General features: G+C 35.6%; 2 protein-coding genes and 1 long non-coding RNA gene across 4 annotated transcripts in view; all 3 read right to left on the bottom strand.

Annotated features, from left to right (window-relative positions):
• The window catches only part of LOC116300396 (uncharacterized), a 77,795-nt gene that overhangs the window by 35,080 nt on the left and 23,851 nt on the right, over positions 1-18,864 (bottom strand). Inside the window, exons 3-5 of one of the 2 annotated variants that reach the window (XR_016120399.1) lie at positions 17,286-17,360; positions 16,686-16,788; positions 14,658-14,720 (exon numbers count right to left, since the gene is read on the bottom strand). This is a non-coding gene — a long non-coding RNA (uncharacterized LOC116300396). The remainder of the gene's footprint in view (positions 1-14,657; positions 14,721-16,685; positions 16,789-17,285; positions 17,361-18,864) is intronic. The other variant, XR_016120400.1, reaches the window with a different exon arrangement.
• On the bottom strand, positions 2,733-6,489 carry LOC116300395 (galanin receptor 2a-like). The gene has a single exon (XM_031709269.2). The coding sequence runs from the start codon at positions 5,579-5,581 to the stop codon at positions 4,427-4,429; it is 1,155 nt and encodes a 384-aa protein (XP_031565129.1). The 5' UTR covers positions 5,582-6,489; the 3' UTR covers positions 2,733-4,426.
• On the bottom strand, positions 12,709-14,448 carry LOC116300391 (galanin receptor 2a-like). The gene has a single exon (XM_031709264.2). The coding sequence runs from the start codon at positions 14,253-14,255 to the stop codon at positions 12,948-12,950; it is 1,308 nt and encodes a 435-aa protein (XP_031565124.1). The 5' UTR covers positions 14,256-14,448; the 3' UTR covers positions 12,709-12,947.

Raw genomic sequence — 18,864 nt, 5'->3', positions numbered from 1 at the left:
GACTTCAATAAATCTCAAAACCGGAAAACCCGGAAAAGAACAGGAGAGGAGAGAGTCCAAAATACTCACATGAGAGTCTGAGTATGGTATTCGATCCCGAGATCCTAGAGAGCATTTATTTTTAGAAGGGAGGAAGGAGCGAAAGAAATAAGGGGAGGGACATCAAGTTTTTATTCTCAGGCAGTCAAAAAGGGGTCGTCATCAGTATTTTCATTCAATTCTAAGTTCACGAAACGATGTGTAGGGTCACGATATTTACTCTTTTGACGAAAGAAGGATTGTTGATTTTATGGTAGTCCATATGGATTCCTCCAGCCCTCCCGCTTTTAAAGAATGAATAATCAGCTGCCGTAGAGGTGGGAGGCACCCTTGAGGCCAAGTCCCATTAGCAACATTAGGCATAGGAGATGAGTCCACTCCTCTCACTCTAAAACTGAGTACATTATAAAATAACAAGAGAAAATAAACTAAGAGCAAGGAATCTCTGGTATTCATGCTGTTTGCTTACTTTTTTAATCAAAAGAAGACATGAGCAAACAGAGTAGAGCGCGCGCAGTATGGGTTCCTGGCCTCATCGATTCTTTCTATCCCTCCCCTTGGTCCACCAAATGTTAAAGATAAAACTGGTGAAAGGTCGAAAATGACTGACATCAAGCCGAACTCATGGTATCCTATGTTATCCTATATTTAGCTATGCAGCAATTATCATAACATATTTCTTGCAAAGGCAAGACCAGGCAAGTACTAAGCAGAGTTCCTCGAATACCTTCTTAAATCTCTTAGTTACTAATAGATTTCGTCTGCATTTAAAGCTACAATATGAACTAAGAGTCAGTTAGAGTCTTACTCAGAGTCAGTTGCGTTTGTATGTTGGAGCATAACACCACCTTTAGTATTCAGTGCATATAATTTGATATCTTGATGAACAGCGGAAAATAGCTAGAATCAAGAGAATATACTGTTATGTCACATTTATTCATATTCTGTTTTCTGAGTCATTATTCATTTACCGCCTTTCGGAGGTAGGGGAAGGCGGATGATTTTTGTTGCGAAATTGTAAGCTATAAAAGTTAATACTTGTCAATGTGTAGCTGATCAATCCGCCCTCCAGGTGAATAAGAACAATGTGATCTTCCCCAAAATCCTCCCACCCCCTCTGGTCTCCGCATAGGCATACCGATAATTTGTTGTTTTATAAAAACAATAAACCTCTTAATCTCCTCGCAGCCGTCATTAGTTTTGGACAGGAGGGTCCCTCCTGGTATTGGAGAAGACTATGTAACTTTAAGATAGATTTTAACCATGTATAACAAATATCATAATCATATCCAGAATTTATTAGATTTTAATAATTTCATTATTTGAAGTGAAGTAATGTTTAGATCACACTGATGGAACCTTATAGATGAATACCTCGGTATGCTGAGAGAAAGAGATATCAATACGCCTTTTGCAACGACTGGTCACGTGACCCTACCCCCATAAAAAGGAGACGTTGTGTCACAATGAACACCAGAAATGGAAAGAGCACCTCAATATATGTAAGAAAGCAAAGTTTCAGCTTATAACATGTAACAAAGGAGATTGAAACGGCTTTAAATACAAAATCGAATATCTTATAATCATTTGTATGGGGAAATGTGCTGGATGGCAAGCTATGGCATGCTATGCCATCCAACACATTTTCCCATACAAATCCTTATGAAATATTCGATTTTATATTCAATGCTTTATATTCAAAATTTTATATTCATTTTTCCCATAGTCAACATTATTAGCTAAATCTTTGCTTGCTCCAGTAATATTGAGATGCTCTTTCGATTTCTGGTGTTCATTTTGACACAACGTCTCTTTCTAATGGGGTACGTCACGTGACCTGTTGTTGCGAAAGGCCTATTATGGGGATTACCATAGATCATTAAATGGTTCAGCTTGTAATTATTTTAATAATTACAAGCTGAGCCATTTGATTAAAATTACCCCCGGGTAGTAATTGTTTGTTGAAAAGCCATGTCACGTAAGAGAAACAACACAATGCCTTGAAGATTTGAGAACGCAACGTGAGAAATGTTTTCAAATTTCAAGAGAAAAAAACTTTATTGTTTTGACCCCCTGAAAGGGAATTAGTGCAAGGGGTCTATCACCTATATTTTTTAGTTGGTCTGTCATGGATCTGAAATGGGAGATCCGGGACTAGAAGGAAATTTTGTACTCATGTTTTCTGGAGTAAGATACAAAAAATCGCATCATTTCAGCTCGAATACTTTATATTCCAATCTAAAAGGAAACTACGTTAAAGTGCACATGAACCCTTCGACAATACTTTCAGTACTGATTCTACATGAAGTAAATAGTTGAATGGTAAAATATTTCTTGATTCGAGTAATGCGTTTCTAAGTTATGAAGGTTTATACTTTCAATATGCTAATGAGCGTGACGTCTATTAAGGCTTAATTAAATATACAAAATCGAACTGGTTCATAGATACAGTATTTAAAAAGCATCATTATTTCACTCATGGTTTACATGAAAGCTATTTAAAATTTTTATTTTCAAAATGGCCAGCATTTAGTATTACTAGTTACAACAAAAACACTCAAATACCTTACCTGACGTCACCATCATTTACATATTGGAAGTATAAACCTTCATAACTTAGAGACGCATCACTTAAATCAAGAAATATTTTACCAATCAACTATTTACTTTATGCAGAACCAGTACTGAATGTATTGTCAAAGGGTTCATTTGCACTTTAATAATTGTTCAGCTGCGGATTAATTACACTTTGAACTCGCTCACACGACGTACGTTTCTTGTTACAACTATAAAGTGTATGAACTACCTTGACTAATATAAGGCATTGTAAGTTTAAATTCTACATTTCTTATGACTCCTCATTAATTACATGTCTAATCAGAGAAAGTTGATAAGTTCCAATAAACATTTGTGCTTTTATTACTAAAGTCAATTGTTTTTATAGAAATTAATATAGAATTCCTTTGTGAACCAATTATTTTTACTATTGAATCTAGAATTACCTGTATGTTACTAACTGGCTTTTAACAACTTCTTACATGTCAGTAGAGGGTTTTTTTTTTTGTTTTTTGTTTTTTTTTTTTTTATGTTCCTTAGCTGGCTTCTGATCATGTATCGATTTTTCGTCTAATTATTTGTTTTATAAAAATATATATTAGAACTGACTTTGTTGAGGCCTGTTCAATTTGCGAAATCGATAAAAAACAAAGAAGTAAGAAATGAGTAGAGAGGGGGGAAAATCGCGAATCGAAAAGAAAAATATGAAGTAATCCGGTTTAAAGCAGGGCACTCTGAGAGGTATCAGGTTGGTTTTGGCCACATTTGTAATATACCGTAAATAGAATAGTCCTTGTTTTACGGGTATATTAGTTCCAACAAATGACTAGAGCCGGATTTGACCCTTAAGTTACAAAGTATTTATATTTCTTCAGTGGAGGTGCTAGTCTTTTACATGCCCAGTGAGCCAATGATATATTTTGTTTCATTATCATCATTTATACATTGGATATTTTAATAAAAAACTTGCTCCCGTAATTTGCCCTATCTAACGTGGCAAACCTCTAGGGGAATGAATAGCTATGCTTTTGAAACTCGTCGGGATAACATCATTATTCCTTTCGTATCCTTTGAGCCTTTGAGATACTCATGCATTTTTCGAAGAGTAAAAAACCGAAAGAAAATGACTTTTCTGGAGCTTGATCACGCTGAATTGGGAAAACATTGTAACACCACGAATAAGATCTACTGATAACTTCCTTTCTTACCATGTTTTTAGCGCTTTGACGATGTTTTATTTACTATAAAAGCAATTTAAATACTTTCGCATTTTCTTGGATTGACTCTGTTGATCTGGTCTCGAAGGCTGTCAAACTTCTCATCTCGCAAATTAAGCAAATCCTTCAAAGTATTATCTTTTTCCCTTCATTATCATTAGCACATTTCTCTGCGTATTTATCTTATCATATTTTATCTCGTATTATCGTCTTTTTCAAAACTGTCCAAGTAAAATATGAGCACAAGGCTTTGTCATTCGAAATCTTCGAAACAGCATGATAGACAGATAGATAGACAAACAGTATTGAGCAATTTTTAAAAAAACTATTACAAAAATTTCGACGTGTTTGTGCAATAAAAAAGCTTTGCAAGTGATTCAAGCAAAATTGTTTTGAAAGAGAGCATCTATTGAGTAACGCTCACTTCTCAATATGAGTACGAACAAGGTTTAGTTCTTAGCGTCAATTTTTTTGAAATACAGCATAACTTGCCCCAGGTCGACCTTTCTTGTCTTCCGCCACTAAAGAGTCTTTCCTCGGAGGAAATGTTTTATTCGAACATTCAAACATAGCTGAATTTTTTTCCTATTTTTCTGTAACTTCAGTATAAATGCTTAGATGCGACCAGAATTGGATACGCTTGAGTCTAATTCCATCACGCAAGCGCCATCTACTTCTCTGTCATTCTCTAAGCTTGGATTTGTCATCCTTGTGGTTTGCGCGTGACTTGTGGCATTGCTGTAATCCCGGCTCACTTCCAGCCTACTCGGCATTTCTTTGATATAGTTATCTTTACTTTCCTGTGATACTGCGCCACTGGTTGCGAACTTGGAGCCTCCAAAAATTTCTCTTGGTCTTTTTAGGATTTTATTTATGGTTCTAAGGTAAGCGACGCGAAAATGTACGATACGGAAACTGTAGACGATGAAGTTCATAGATGAGTTGGAGAGGACTACAGTTCGTATCCACATATACGTCACACCACCCAGTTCTCTAAGAACACCTTTTCCAACAGAGACATAAAAACCAAGCAGAGGAAACCAGCACAAGGAGAAGAAAAATATCACAATCGCAATAGTTCCAGCGATTCTTTTCTCCATTATTGCATCTTTAGACGTAGAGGACATAGCAGCTGCCGGATCATTACTTTTTACCTTATCGCGCGAGATTTGATAGAGGATGACGGCGTACGACAACACAATGATGATGTAGCTAATAATAATCAAGGCTATAGACAGTGAAAGAGTCGATGGAAAAGGAACACGGATACAGACAAACACAAAAGCTATTCCCCAACAAATAAACAACATGGTTTTCAATCCGTGCTTCCGCATGAGCGCTTGATGTTGATGTGGCTTCGTCACGACCAGCGCTCTGTCGATGCTGATAGCCGCCAGGTGGAAGAGCGAGCAAAAGACGGAGAAGTTCCCTGCTATGTCGTAGGCAAAGTCTATCTCAAGAACGCAGTAGTGCCGAAAGGTCTTGAAAGTTACCGAAGTGGCTTGTAACGGCTGCGCGCACATGGTCACGATTAAATCAGCGACTGCTAGACTCAGGATTAGAAAATTTGAGATTCTATACCGAAGTTTATGAGTATTCAAGACAGCAAAAATAATGAGAAAATTCCCAAACGTTCCAACGAAGACCAACGTGAAATTGATAATCATAATTGGTATTCCGTGGCTCAGAGGAAGATAACATGCTTCGTTGGAAATTCCGCGAGTCGTGTTCTGGTTTGTATCGCTCATATTCTCCAAACCCCAAGGCATCCGCTTCGTTTGTAAACGGAACTGGGACTGCAAATACGTCTCTTCGAGTCTCTGTTTTATGATTATTTAGCGCGCGATCACTGGGGATTGAACCCACCAATCAACGGAGAGAATAGACTAATATGGTTAGTGTGACATATGAGGGCGGAAGTATGACTTTTGATCTCTATTCACTATATCGTCTTTTGTCTTAATCTACAAAACTAATAATCTATGACTTCACGATTGATCCATAGAACAACAAGATGTAATTCGTTTCAATATTCGCTGACTGTGTTTGTCATTATGTCGGATTTATTACGAACGGTGAGGAGACTTTGATCAAAGTTCAAGAGATAAGTGAAAAACAATTCGAAACTGAAATTTTTCACACCCAGTTTGAACTAATCGAGTGATTGTTTGTTGTTAGTAAATTAATGCAAAACTAAATAAAGAATATGACTAGATCCTTCTGTCAGTCATTTTTCTCTTTTGGGATGAAAGACTCGCGCACTATACACTTTATTGGAAATGCGGCTGTTTTCATGGACTGTGATTGGCTGGTGTCTGTTTCCCTCCTTTAAACTGGTTTCGATCGGAAAGATTTTGAGTGCTAATTTAATAAATACTAAAAGGAATAATACATGAATAAATAAGTATTCAAACTATAAAACGAAATATAGAACTTTCTTAAGTACTGACGCAGTAGGAGAGCTACTTCCACAAAGTTCACATCCTTTGACGAAACAACTCGACTTTTTTCCATGACTATTTCATCAAGGTGAGATCCTTGGTGTTGCTAGGTGTTTCGTGAGTCGGACACAAAACTGTGTTCGTCATTTATCGACGGGTTTCATTCAAAGTTTACGTCACTTTCGGTTGCACATTACAAAAATCATGTTTCAATCTTAACTGATTAATTTATTATTTATTTATTTATTTATTTATTTATTTATTTATTTATTTATTTATTTATTTATTTATTTATATATTTATATATTTATATATATATTTATATATTTATTTATATATTTATTTATTTATATATTTATTTCTTTATTTCTTTATTTCTTTCTTTCTTTATTTCTTTATTTCTTTATTTCTTTCTTTATTTCTTTCTTTCTTTATTTCTTGCTCTTTCTCTTGAATTTGTTCTTTATTTCTTTATTTCTTTATTTCTTATTCTTTATTTCTTTTATTCATCTTTATTTCTCCTTTATTTCTTTTATTTCTTTATTTTCTTTATTTTTCTTCTCTTTATTTCTTTCTTTCTTTATTTCTTTATTTCTTTATTTCTTTATTTCTTTATTTCTTTATTTCTTTATTTCTTTATTTCTTTATTTCTTTATTTATTTATTTCTTTATTTCTTTATTTCTTTATTTCTTTATTTCTTTATTTCTTTATTTCTTTATTTCTTTATTTCTTTATTTCTTTATTTCTTTATTTCTTTATTTCTTTATTTCTTTTTTCTATTTATTTCTGTTATTTCTTTATTTCTTGTATTTCTCTTTATTTCTTTATTTCTTTTCTTTATTTCTTTATTTCTTTATTTCTTTATTTCTTTATTTCTTTATTTCTTTATTTCTTTATTTCTTTATTAGCTTTACAGAATTTTTTTTGGTTTTACTAATAAAAAAACAAATAAATAAAAATCAAAAACAAACCAAAAAGTAAAAGAGAGAGAGTTCTAGTTCTGTCAGCGGTCAAATTTCAAGATTGGCATGGCTAAAGGCGAGAGTTTTGTCTTCATTTGAGTGTGGAGGCACATCTATTTCTAGTCACGTTCATGCCTTCATCAAAACCACAAAATAATAATCTCTTGGCTGATCAAAGTATCCAGTAGTTTCAATTAAGTGTATATCCAGCATCTCATTTCCTTGGAACAATTTTATGCTTATTTTCCAATTAAAGTTAAAAAAAGGTTTGAATTGAAATCTAGTGTACTACCGCACAAGGTATTACCGCATTTTTGTACCTCAAAAAAAAGAAAAAAACAAGACGAAAAAAGGAAATTGAACAATTCATTCATTCTCTGCAATTCTTTTTAACTTTGAAAAAAATAAAAACAAATTTAAAACAAAATTGATTTAATATAACAAGTCAGCTGAGAGCTGAATCAGTATGAAATCAATAACAGTATTTAGTCAAACATTTTAAACTATTGGATTGACAGTTCTCAAAAACATATATCTTTTTTTGTTTATTTTGTTCATTATTTGTTTCCTTTGGTGTTTGCTTATGTTTTCTTCTGTTGAAATTACGATTAGAGAGATTAAGGATCCGTGTACGACAAACAAAAAACTCTTCAATAAGATAAAATCAAGGAAGGCGGAGACAGCTTGCGAGAATTACATTTTCATTGTCAACTGAATTTTTTGGTGTGTGGGATAGGGAGGGGAGGGAAGGACTGCAGCCTCCCCACCCCCCCCCCCTCCCTCCCTCCGCTTTAAAAACTGTTCCGCCGTCCCTGAAAATTAAGCAAAGAATATTCTTTAAAATGGTAAATAAATCAAATAGTGTAATTGTGATTGGTGAGGTTGGTAGGGAGGTTCGAAGAGGCAAAGTGAAATGCAGAGAAACGATGGTAATGCTTATATAATTCGTCTATCATTTTTTAGTTATTTTCTGTACTATATGAACTAAAGTTACAATGGTATGTATTGCCTAGTCTTTCTTGCCTGTGTTTCTTAAATGCTGGAATGAGAATATGCTGAGATTGATCCATTGTTTTATTGTGTCATTGATGGGAGGTTTGGCGTGAGCTAAACTGAAACGTCTCAAAAAAGACTGGAGTCAAAAGGTGGACATATATCCGTGGATTGACAGAAAAAGAGCTCAAATTATCACCTTATTTCAAGTGTTTATTTTTTATCATTGTTTTTATTAAGCTGATCGATCCAAACAAACATCAGTCAGTAATAAAACCCTTAGACACCCTCTGGGCTGATCTAAGACTGCTTAAATAGCATAATATGCCTAAAAAATTAATAATGTCTTCTCTTAGGCGAACACAGAAGGAAAAATATCTTAAGAACACAGTTGATAAAATGACTGAAAAACTATTCCCGCAAAGCACAAGAGTGTTATTTTGTTGTGTTGTAATGTCTATTAACTATTTCAGTTCGATAGCCTAATATTCAGCGAAAATGTATGAAGTTCACGATAAACAAAGTTTTGAAATCAAATAAAAATGAATAAAAATTAAATCAAATAAGATGGGATATTTGTTATTTGTTGAGGATATAATTCAATTCAATTCAATTCAATTTTGTTTCGAAAGTAGTGATTGGCAGGGTATCAACTGAAACTGAATGAGCGCTTTGTAAAAAAAACTTAATAAAAAAGAGATTTTTGCGTATTTTTGCACACATGTAGCCGCAAAATTGTCCTAAGAGTATTTCTTAGTGATGGCTTTTGATCCACTTATCATAAAAATTTTCCCCAGCTTAAAAACTGTCGAATCCTTTAGCACTTCCTTCGTAGTTGTAATACGGCAAGAGATCAAAGTCTTAGGAACTTATTGTTCGCTAGACAAGCAAACAGGACACCGTATTTAAGTACACATATACAATAGGATTGATTCGATCTGCGCGGATTAGAAAAATAAATATTCTCATTGTACAAAGCATGGTAGGTAAATCTGTTTATTATGGTCCTATTGGGTTATCAAAATGAATACCCTTTAAGGTCATTTTACTTATGTCTCAGACTTAGCGAATTAGCCAATCAGTGAACATTTTGTTCGTAGTCCAATATTTCCTAGTTCCAGGTTTTCAGCTCGATAAACAACAGCGTTTAACTCTGAAATATAGAAAATAGACCACATCCGTGAAAACAATTACCAAATGTATTTTAGAAGTAGTTTATTGGTGGGAAATATTATTATTTTGACAAGAGATAGTACGAAATACTTGAAATTTTTGCTGCGACAAACAATCCACTGCGCACCTAGATTCCAATGGACTACTTCGACGATGCGGCGGGCATCTTGAATCGCAAGGCATCATGGACCGCCCAGGGGACAAAAAAGAACAAAAATGCTGAAATGAGGACCCCACGATATATTTGAGAAATTGCCTCAGTTGAGGAACTGTTCATGTATTTAAATTCATCTCTTGTCAGATTGTCTTGTAATGAACTGTAGATGTCAACAACGCCATTATTGTAATAAAGCTTTGTCTATTTGCACCCTGGATGACCCATAATAACTTGTGATTCAAGATGGCCGCCCCATCGTTAAAGTATTCCACATACATGGACCCTGTTGCACAAAACACCCCCAAGTGTTACAGGTGCACATAAAACCAGTAGCGTATAGAGGTTTGTTTCTGTTGGTTCCATGGGACCCCCCTTTGTAAGATTTTGTGATGCAATTCATATTCTTTACGGCCATTATGATGAAACTCGAGCACACCTTTGTGAATTCGACGGCACCTGCTTTTTTTGCGTGACGGCCATTTTGAAACCCCGCATTCTAAAATCCTGGATCTGTCGCTGAAACCACCCCCAAGTGTTACAGGTTTACACTTAAGAGCTTGCGTAAAATACGTATGTTGCATTAACTAATCGAACTGTAAAACAACCTCTGGGTTGATCAAAGTCAGAGTATGACTAAGTCAACTTGAAACAACCTCGATAATACACTGTCATTTTAGTCCCGTAATCATTGGATTAACTATTTTTGTTATTGTAAAAATGGTTTAATTTCAAGACGATTGTGGGCGCATGGTCGTTAAGTATCATTTAGCGCTCTTCTATAAACAATGGCGCCAAAACGCATGTCTGCTAATAAAAGGAAAATAGGAACAAAAAATAAAAGTCTGCCTGCTTGCGGGCTAAAAAGTAAAAGCTGAAGACATTTCTCACGCTGAGATTCAATCTTTCGATTTAATTCATATTCGAAAGTCAGAGGTATATCGAAGTATTTTTGGCAAAGTAAAAAAAAGAAACCCGCAGAAAAATCAGGAAGAATTCTTAGCAAAGGGGGAAATGAAAAGAGAATAGACTGGAGGAAACATTGAAGGAAAAAGAGGAAGGAAGGAAAGTAGAGGAAAGGAAAGGAAAGGAAAGGAAAGGAAAGGAAAGGAAAGGAAAGGAACGAGAAAGGAGAAATAAGGAAAGAAAGTGGAGAACACGACTGTACAGGAGACTAGAACACAGGAAAAGAAAGAGCCCTAAGAAATAAAAAAGACGGAAAAAGAAAGAATTGAAAGGAAATGGATATTTAATATCACTTGTCGCGCTATATTTTATCTAATACTTAACATTGATTCGACGCGCTAACATGTTAGACGACGACACTAACGAGTCTACAATTCTTTTTTGCCGGAAATTTAGTCTTCAAAGAAAAAAAGGAAGATTTGACGGTTGACAGTTACTGGTGTTGTTCCTACACTAGTTCATCCGGAAGACGCCAAATGCATGTCTAGGGGATATTTCAACTTTACTTGCGTGTAAAATCTCTCCCAAATTTCACCAATAAACCTGAATATTTAGGACATCCGACTTGAAATAATCAGTGCAATAATTATTTCAATTTTTATTGTTTGGTTTCGCTTTTTAATCGTCCATTAATTCGCCGTACCAGTAATTGCGCATATTCAAAACCTGCTTTGTCTTAACTGACAGCTTCAAAACAAATATTAAAGCTTTCTTTTTCATTATCTATAAGTCTAAGCTCAAAAATGCCTTTTGGGGAGGAACAGTGGCGGTTTGTTATCACTTTAAAGTGTGTAGTGTTTACAAATGACTTAGAATTGTCCTTACAACCAAATCTATTTGTCTTTGGAAGAGCCTAGTCAAACCAAGGCTCGTTGAATACCTGTCACCAAAGATATTTCGAAATAGCAACCGAAATTGAAAATTTAAGGTAATAGTAGTAGTAGTAAAGCAATAAAACCAAAAATTATACATAGGAATCATCGAATCAGCTAATGACAGCACAGAGACATTCTATAGTAAATTGTATTGGCTGACGAGGGAATTCTATGATGAACTTCCTACATTTGTTGCTATGGTAACGAAACAGATGAACTGTCAGCAGATTTATCTTAAGTCAATTATATAAATTATTATTAATTAGTATTTATTCCTTTCTTTGTTCTACGTATATGCCAAGTGTTGTGTCTTAAAAGCCTATCAACGTAAGAGCAGCTTGCATAAGGAAAACTAAATATTGAAATACAGTAAGATAAAAGCAAAGGCAATGGAAAAAGCCATGGCAATCAATGTCTTGTTTTTTGACATGAGGTATTGTCTGATTATATTTATTAATTCATAAGATTTTTTTTGTGTGTGTGTGTGTGTCCAAGTTAAGAATTTTTAAAATTCTATTTATAATTGAACTTTGCATTTGGACTGCTCTAGTTTTATAGCTGAACTTAGTCGATTAATTGTTTAGCACCAAAAACTAAACCTTTAAATTTTATGAAACAACCTCTGTGCTGATTAAAGTCAGGGCACAGCTAACTCACAGATCGAACCCTGAAACAACCTCTGGGCTGATCTAAGTCATGGCATGGCTAACTCACAGAACGAACCCTGAAACAACCTCTGGGCTGATCTAAGTCATGGCATGGCTAACTCACAGAACGAACCCTGAAACAACCTCTGGGCTGATCTAAGTCAGGACAGGGCTAACTCACAGATCGAAACCTGAAACAACCTTTGGGTTGATCTAAGTCAGGGCACGGCTAACTCGCAGATCGAACCCTGAAACAACCTCTGTGCTGATCAAAGTCAGGCTAAAGCACAGACCAAATCGAAATTTTGCGGAGGTTTTGCGGAAGGAGAAAAATAAGAGAACCGAGAGAAAACCTCTCAAATCAAAAGAGACCCCTGGAAAAACTCTGCACACATGTGATGTTATAAGAAATTTAGACTTTCTATAACGTACAGGTCTATACATGTATATTGACATACATGTGATAGATGTCATAATCAGAACAAATCACGACTTAAAAATAAAAAAACAAAAAGAAGAAGAGAAGAAGAGAAATAGATATAAAAGGAAATGGGAAGTCATGCAGTCATGTTCAGGTGAAATTTTCCAGCAAATGATTTTTATCCACAATAAACTGAACTATGAAAATGCGTATCAATATTTTTTAAATTGACTTAGTTGACCTAGGGGGACAGTTAGTCATCATTTCTGTTTTTTTTTTTAATAGTTTGTCGTACAATGTATTTTGGATACATATGATATGATATAATATTAAGGAAATAAATACAATACTTTAAACAGTTGTGACTAACGCTAAATAAGATACCGGATTTGCAATTACTTGTCGGTACAAGAAGACAGCGTCTATCTTGTTCATAGAGAATCCAAAACAGCAGTCTGGTTCTAAAAATATATCGATGTCTTCAGTTGACAGGATTTTACATTCAGCACTCATGGTTTTCGTTCACTGTAGTTTTGTTCGCGAGTATGATTACAGGATTGGATATGATGAAATTGGAATAGGATATTTCTCCCTCGACTTCGACGTCCATCTTTCTACAACTTTTTCCAGGTTTAATACGGGAGGAAATCTTCGCATGTGTGTTATTAATAGCGACCTTGCTTTTTCGGCGCGCGCCTTTTTTGGAGTCCCCTTCCTTTCTTCTGGTCGCACAAGAGGTCATTGCAGTGCTTTGGGGATCTCTCGAGTAGCTCTGACTTTTCTCTAGGTCACCAGTTAGTTCCATCACTTTGTCGTTATCCTTGCTTACTTGAGAAAGACCAACACTGGCGTTCAGTTTGGCAATTCTAAAAAACTGTCGAGGTCTGTGAAGCATCTTATTGACTGTTTTTAGGTAAGCCTTACGAAAGATATCAATGCGCCAACTGTAGACGATGAAGTTCATGGATGAGTTGGAGAGGACTGCAGTTCGTATCCACATATACGTCACACCACCCAGTTCTCTAAGGACAGCTTTTCCAACAGAGATATAAAAACCAAGCAGAGGAAACCAGCACAAGGAGAAAAAAAATATTATAATCGCGATGGTTCCTGCGACTCTCTTCTCTGTGCGGGCATCCCTCGAGGCGGAGGACATGGCAGCAGCTGGGTCGTTGCTGTTCACCTTCTCACGTGTGAGCTGGTACAGAATCACGGTATAGCAGATCAAGATGAATAAGAAATTGAAGACAATCAGCGCGATAGACAACATCAATGTCGAACGGAAAGGAACGCGGATACAAACAAATACTAATGCCATCCCCCAACAAGCTATTAGCATTGTTCTCAGTCCATATTTCTTCATGATTTCCTGGTGTTTATGTGGCTTCGTCACGACCAGCGCTCTATCGATGCTGATGGCTGAGAGGTGAAAAAGCGAGCAGAACAAAGAAAAATTTACGGTAACGTCGTATGCCCAGTCCACGTTAACAACACAACAATTACGAAATGTTTTAAACGCAACAGAGGTAGCGTGTAAAGGCTGAGCACATATCGTTACAAATAAGTCCGCGAACGCTAAACTTACGAGAAGAAAGTTTGAGATCCTACGACGCAATCGATGCGTGCTGAGAACAGAAGATATAATAAGAAAATTCCCAAACGTCCCAACAAAAACTAAGGTTGAGTTGATAATAACGATGGGAATTCCGTGAACGAATGGCATGATGCATCGATCTTCATCAGCTGTGGTGTCTTGAGTCGATCCCGGAGGAGAGGTCGTGGAATTATTCCAAACATTAAAACCCGCCATGTCCAATAGCCTCGGTACGTCGAAGGTACTGGTATACAACCACCTACCGGTTGTAATTTAACAGCGGAAAGGTAAGAGTGACAAGCAATTCCTCAACCAATCAGGTGGTTTGCCTGTCAAATATTGTTTTCAGTGGAAAAAGTGGGATCGAATTCTGCTTGGATTTACTCCGGTGGAAGGAGTTAGATTAAAACCAGTTGATAACGTCAGTATTGGTCTAATTGAATGTGTTTTGGGGGGGATCACTGTTTCATTTTCCATTTTGATTTAATCTACATAAAGCATTTCGTCTTATCAACAAAATGTTATTTCTTGAGAATGGCAATTTGTTAATTAGCCAAGGTGTGAGTAAATATCTAATGTAAACTAACTTGCGCATGGATTATTAAAATGAGTGCTTACCTTTCTTCTATTTCACTTCGTCTCCATTCATATGTGAATGCAACTTGATGTCAATTTTGAATTCTAAAATTTAAATAAGATTTCGTTTAGGCAACGAGAATTCAATAAAGGGTTAAGTTACACTGTGGTGTCTCGAGATTTATTCAGCTTTTGATAATTCTTTTGGTATTTAGAGAGCGAGTAGACGTTAAGAGAGTACTGAAAGGGTTGAGAGATTAGAGAGCCCAGGAAAAAAGATTAAATAAAAGATATAGGAAAGGTGAAAAAAAAGTAGACGGAGAGATGGAATGAAAAGAAATGAATGAATGAATGAACAAAGATGGATGGTTGCATGGATAGATGATGGAGGGAGAGAGAGAGCGAGCGAAGATAATTAATAAACAAACAATGAATGGATTGAACAGAGGATGGATGGATGGATGGATGGATGGATGGATGGATGGATGGATGGATGGATGGATGCATGGATGGATGGATGGATGGATGGATGCATGGATGCATGGATGCATGGATGCATGGATGCATGGATGCATGGATGCATGGATGCATGGATGCATGGATGGATGCATGGATGCATGGATGCATGGATGCATAAATTAATAACAGTGTTAAAAGGAGAGGCTGTAGATTCAAAGTATGCAGTCTATCTAGATTCAAAGTATGCAGTCTATCTATTGTTTTTAGTTGGCAGTCTAAAGGCTAAAAATCTAAGATTCATTCCAGTTAACTCCACCTTACTCACGGCGTATGGTGCTAAATTATACAGCTGAAACTATACACCTGTTTTTCTGTCAATTATTTTGCTTAACAGTTTACAAAACAGCGCTTTAAAGTCAAACTCTATTAGCTTAGTCAACTTTTGGGATGTCGTCTTACGTCTCATTGCTTAATTTTGTGTATATCTACTGTGTTTCCTTTATCATTACTTCTGGGGCCTTGCCTTGTCTGTTGTCCGTTTAATATGGGGTCCGCTGAATAGGGGTTCGTTTTATAGTTAACATGAGAAGAAAACTTCGAACATTATTGGAGCTGTTATTGTTTATTGAAGGTATCTGCTTAAAGGTTTCCGCTATATAGATGTTTTATTTAAAGTAAATATGGGGGAATGTCGGTTATTTTCCGAGCAGTGTCCCATTAAGAAAGGTTTTTTTTAAAGTAAATATTGCACGAAAATTTCGGAATCGTGAAACTAGCTGTCCGCTCAATGAAGGTTGTCCGCTTAATAATTTATGTAAGAGTTTACGCCAACACCAGAAAATATTACTGATCGGATAACTAATAATTAACATCAAGTATGTACATCCAAGCTAGTTTCACAGCAAGGGTGTAAAATCCAAAAAGGATGTTAGTACAAGGGACTATTAAATGGCGAGTTTTAAAATAATTTAGGCAATTAAAAACACTTCAGTAATAATATTACAAATCATAATCCAAACCTACACGTTAAGTTCATTAGGTAATAAGTTGCTGATGGAGGTTTCAATCCATCCATCCATCCATCCATCCATCCATCCATCCATCCATCCATCCATCCGAATCTCGAATCTCTCCACTCAATACATTCATCATTCGTTCGTTCTTTATTCACTCATTTTTTATTTCTTCTTTTCATCCATTTCCCCATCCATATTATTTTCTTTACCCACGTAAAATAATCATTTAGTTTTCACTCATCAACTCACAGAATTTAAAAGCCTAGTTGAAGCTAAATTTACAGGGATATATTCTTAAAACAAGTTCATCATAGCGTATTCAGGCACTAGTAATTCTATTTTTCTTGCCACTTTCTCTTCTTTGGCTGGTTCTCTTTTTCTTTTTCTTTTTCTTTTACGAAGAATCTAAATGCCTTTTATGCTTTACAAATTTGACTTGGAACACGAGTGTTATTCTTCCCTTTAATTCTCACCTAAACGAAAACAACTATAAGAAAATGCCTCGTACTATACAAGGCCGGCAATTAGAGACTACAACCTTCATGCGATCAGCGTGGCTTCCGTCAATTAACTAACAACCAAAAGAAATACTTACAAATTTATTGACACAGTGGCGTTCATCTTCAAATACTGAGAAAGGTTCATGGATGGAGGTCTCAAGAATTCTTGATAGATGTCACCTTCACAAGGAAAAACGCCTAAGATTTAAGTAAATATACTTCAATTTGCTAAGACATACATTTACTCACATACATTTAGGTTATGAGATTTGAATCTGATGTTTTCTGAAAGAAATGAGGCAGTTTTTTTTGCCATTTTACAGTGTATTTGATTAGTTATTAAAAAACATTAGGATATTTTTTCATCTTGTATTTCTAACTAAAAGATGGAGCTAATAGGTTTATATTTCATGCAATAAGTGGTATCCACTGTTACAATTTTCTAAATTGTATATGCAAAAGTGTTTTGACACAAAAAAGAAGAAGAAAGAAAGAAAAGAAGAAAAAAAGGGAAAGAAAGAAAGAAAAAGAAAAAAGAAAAGAAAAATATATAGCTGAGTGCAAAATATTTCTACACAAAAAAAGAAGAAAGAAAAAAAGAAGAAGAAAGAGAAAAGAAAAAGAAGAAAAGAAAAGAAAAGAAAAGAAGAAAAGTGAGAAACATATATAGCTGAGTCGTCTGAGTGAAGACTTACCAGTTCTCTATTTACAAATTTAGAAAAAGGTAAGGAATTCTGGGAATTATTTCATATCAGTTAAGGAGGAATGACCTGAAAACGAGTAGAATAGTTTTCTTTTGTTAAATAATGCACTTCGTGCCTAGATTTAGAAGCGACTGTCACAGGGATGGAGTAGACCTCTGAATTCGACATACATTTGATGTTGAAAAAAGAAGGAATAAACAATGAATGGATGGAAGAGTGGATGGATGAAGGAGAGAGTGAAATAAGAAATTCATCCATTCAGAAGTAAATGAGTAAGAGGATAAATAAATGAACGAACCAGTAATGGATGCATGGATGCATGGATGCATGGATGCATGGATGGATGGATGCATGGATGCATGGATGCATGGATGCATGGATGCATGGATGCATGGATGCATGGATGCATGGATGCATGGATGCATGGATGCATGGATGCATGGATGCATGGATGCATGGATGCATGGATGCATGGATGCATGGATGCATGGATGCATGGATGCATGGATGCATGGATGCATGGATGCATGGATGCATGGATGCATGGATGCATGGATGCATGGATGCATGGATGCATGGATGCATGGATGCATGGATGCATGGATGCATGGATGCATGGATGCATGGATGCATGGATGCATGGATGCATGGATGCATGGATGCATGGATGCATGGATGCATGGATGCATGGATGGATCAACGAACAAATGAATGAAGAAACGAACGAAAGAACGAAACAATTCCAAGCTAGCTATAAAAAAGAAGAGGAGGATACCCTACAAGAGTGATTGCAGGATCCATTCCATGAAAGGGGAAAAAATCTCTTCACAAAAAGGTTTTTGAAATAAATTGAGAAAAATGTTTAAGCAGCACTCAAAGGGAATTAGGACCAGATTAGTGTTTAAAACAGAATTAATATAACTAATAACGTATGCGGAAGAACTTTAAACAATTTTAAGCTAATCTTCACCGCTTCAATTCACGTTATCCTGATACGTTACATAATAAAATTTGTAACTCAAGCAAAATCCACAAAGCACTTCAGAGCGCGACTGAGTGAGTCAGCTCCATTGGTATATTTACAGACGTGGCATGTGGTAAAAAAAGAGTTAATCTAACTGGGTCAGCACCGGGCCTTATCAATCGCATGAGAAACACTGTTATCATCTTGTAGTAAATGGATTATCTTGTAAGCCAATATACGCCAAGTAAATTTAATTAATTGTTCGAAACGGAGGGTTTATTTTCTTTCTTTCTTTCTTTCTTTCTTTCTTTCTTTCTTTCTTTCTTTCTTTCTTTCTTTCTCATATTGTCTTTCCTTTTTTGCTCATTTAATTTCTCGCTTTCTTTCGTTTCTTCTTTTATGCCTCTTTCTGTTACTCTCTACCATCCATTTTCTTTTCTCATTCTAGCTTGTCTTTATACATTCGTTTTTCTTCTCCTTTCTTTCTTATTTCCTTTATCTATCTTCCATCCATCCTACCGCTTTCTATTTCAGTGAATGATTGAAAGGTTATTTCTTTTCTGTTTAGTTCCTTAGCTAGCTACAGTAATTTTTGAATAATATAAA

Source organism: Actinia tenebrosa, unplaced genomic scaffold, assembly GCF_029948245.1.
Source record: "Actinia tenebrosa isolate PJP-AT-01 unplaced genomic scaffold, QUT_ActTen_1.0 PGA_scaffold2__45_contigs__length_23673736, whole genome shotgun sequence".
Lineage (NCBI taxonomy): Eukaryota > Metazoa > Cnidaria > Anthozoa > Actiniaria > Actiniidae > Actinia > Actinia tenebrosa.
The sequence above is the reverse complement of the archived record's forward strand: the minus strand, read 5'-3'. Positions and strand labels throughout refer to the sequence as shown.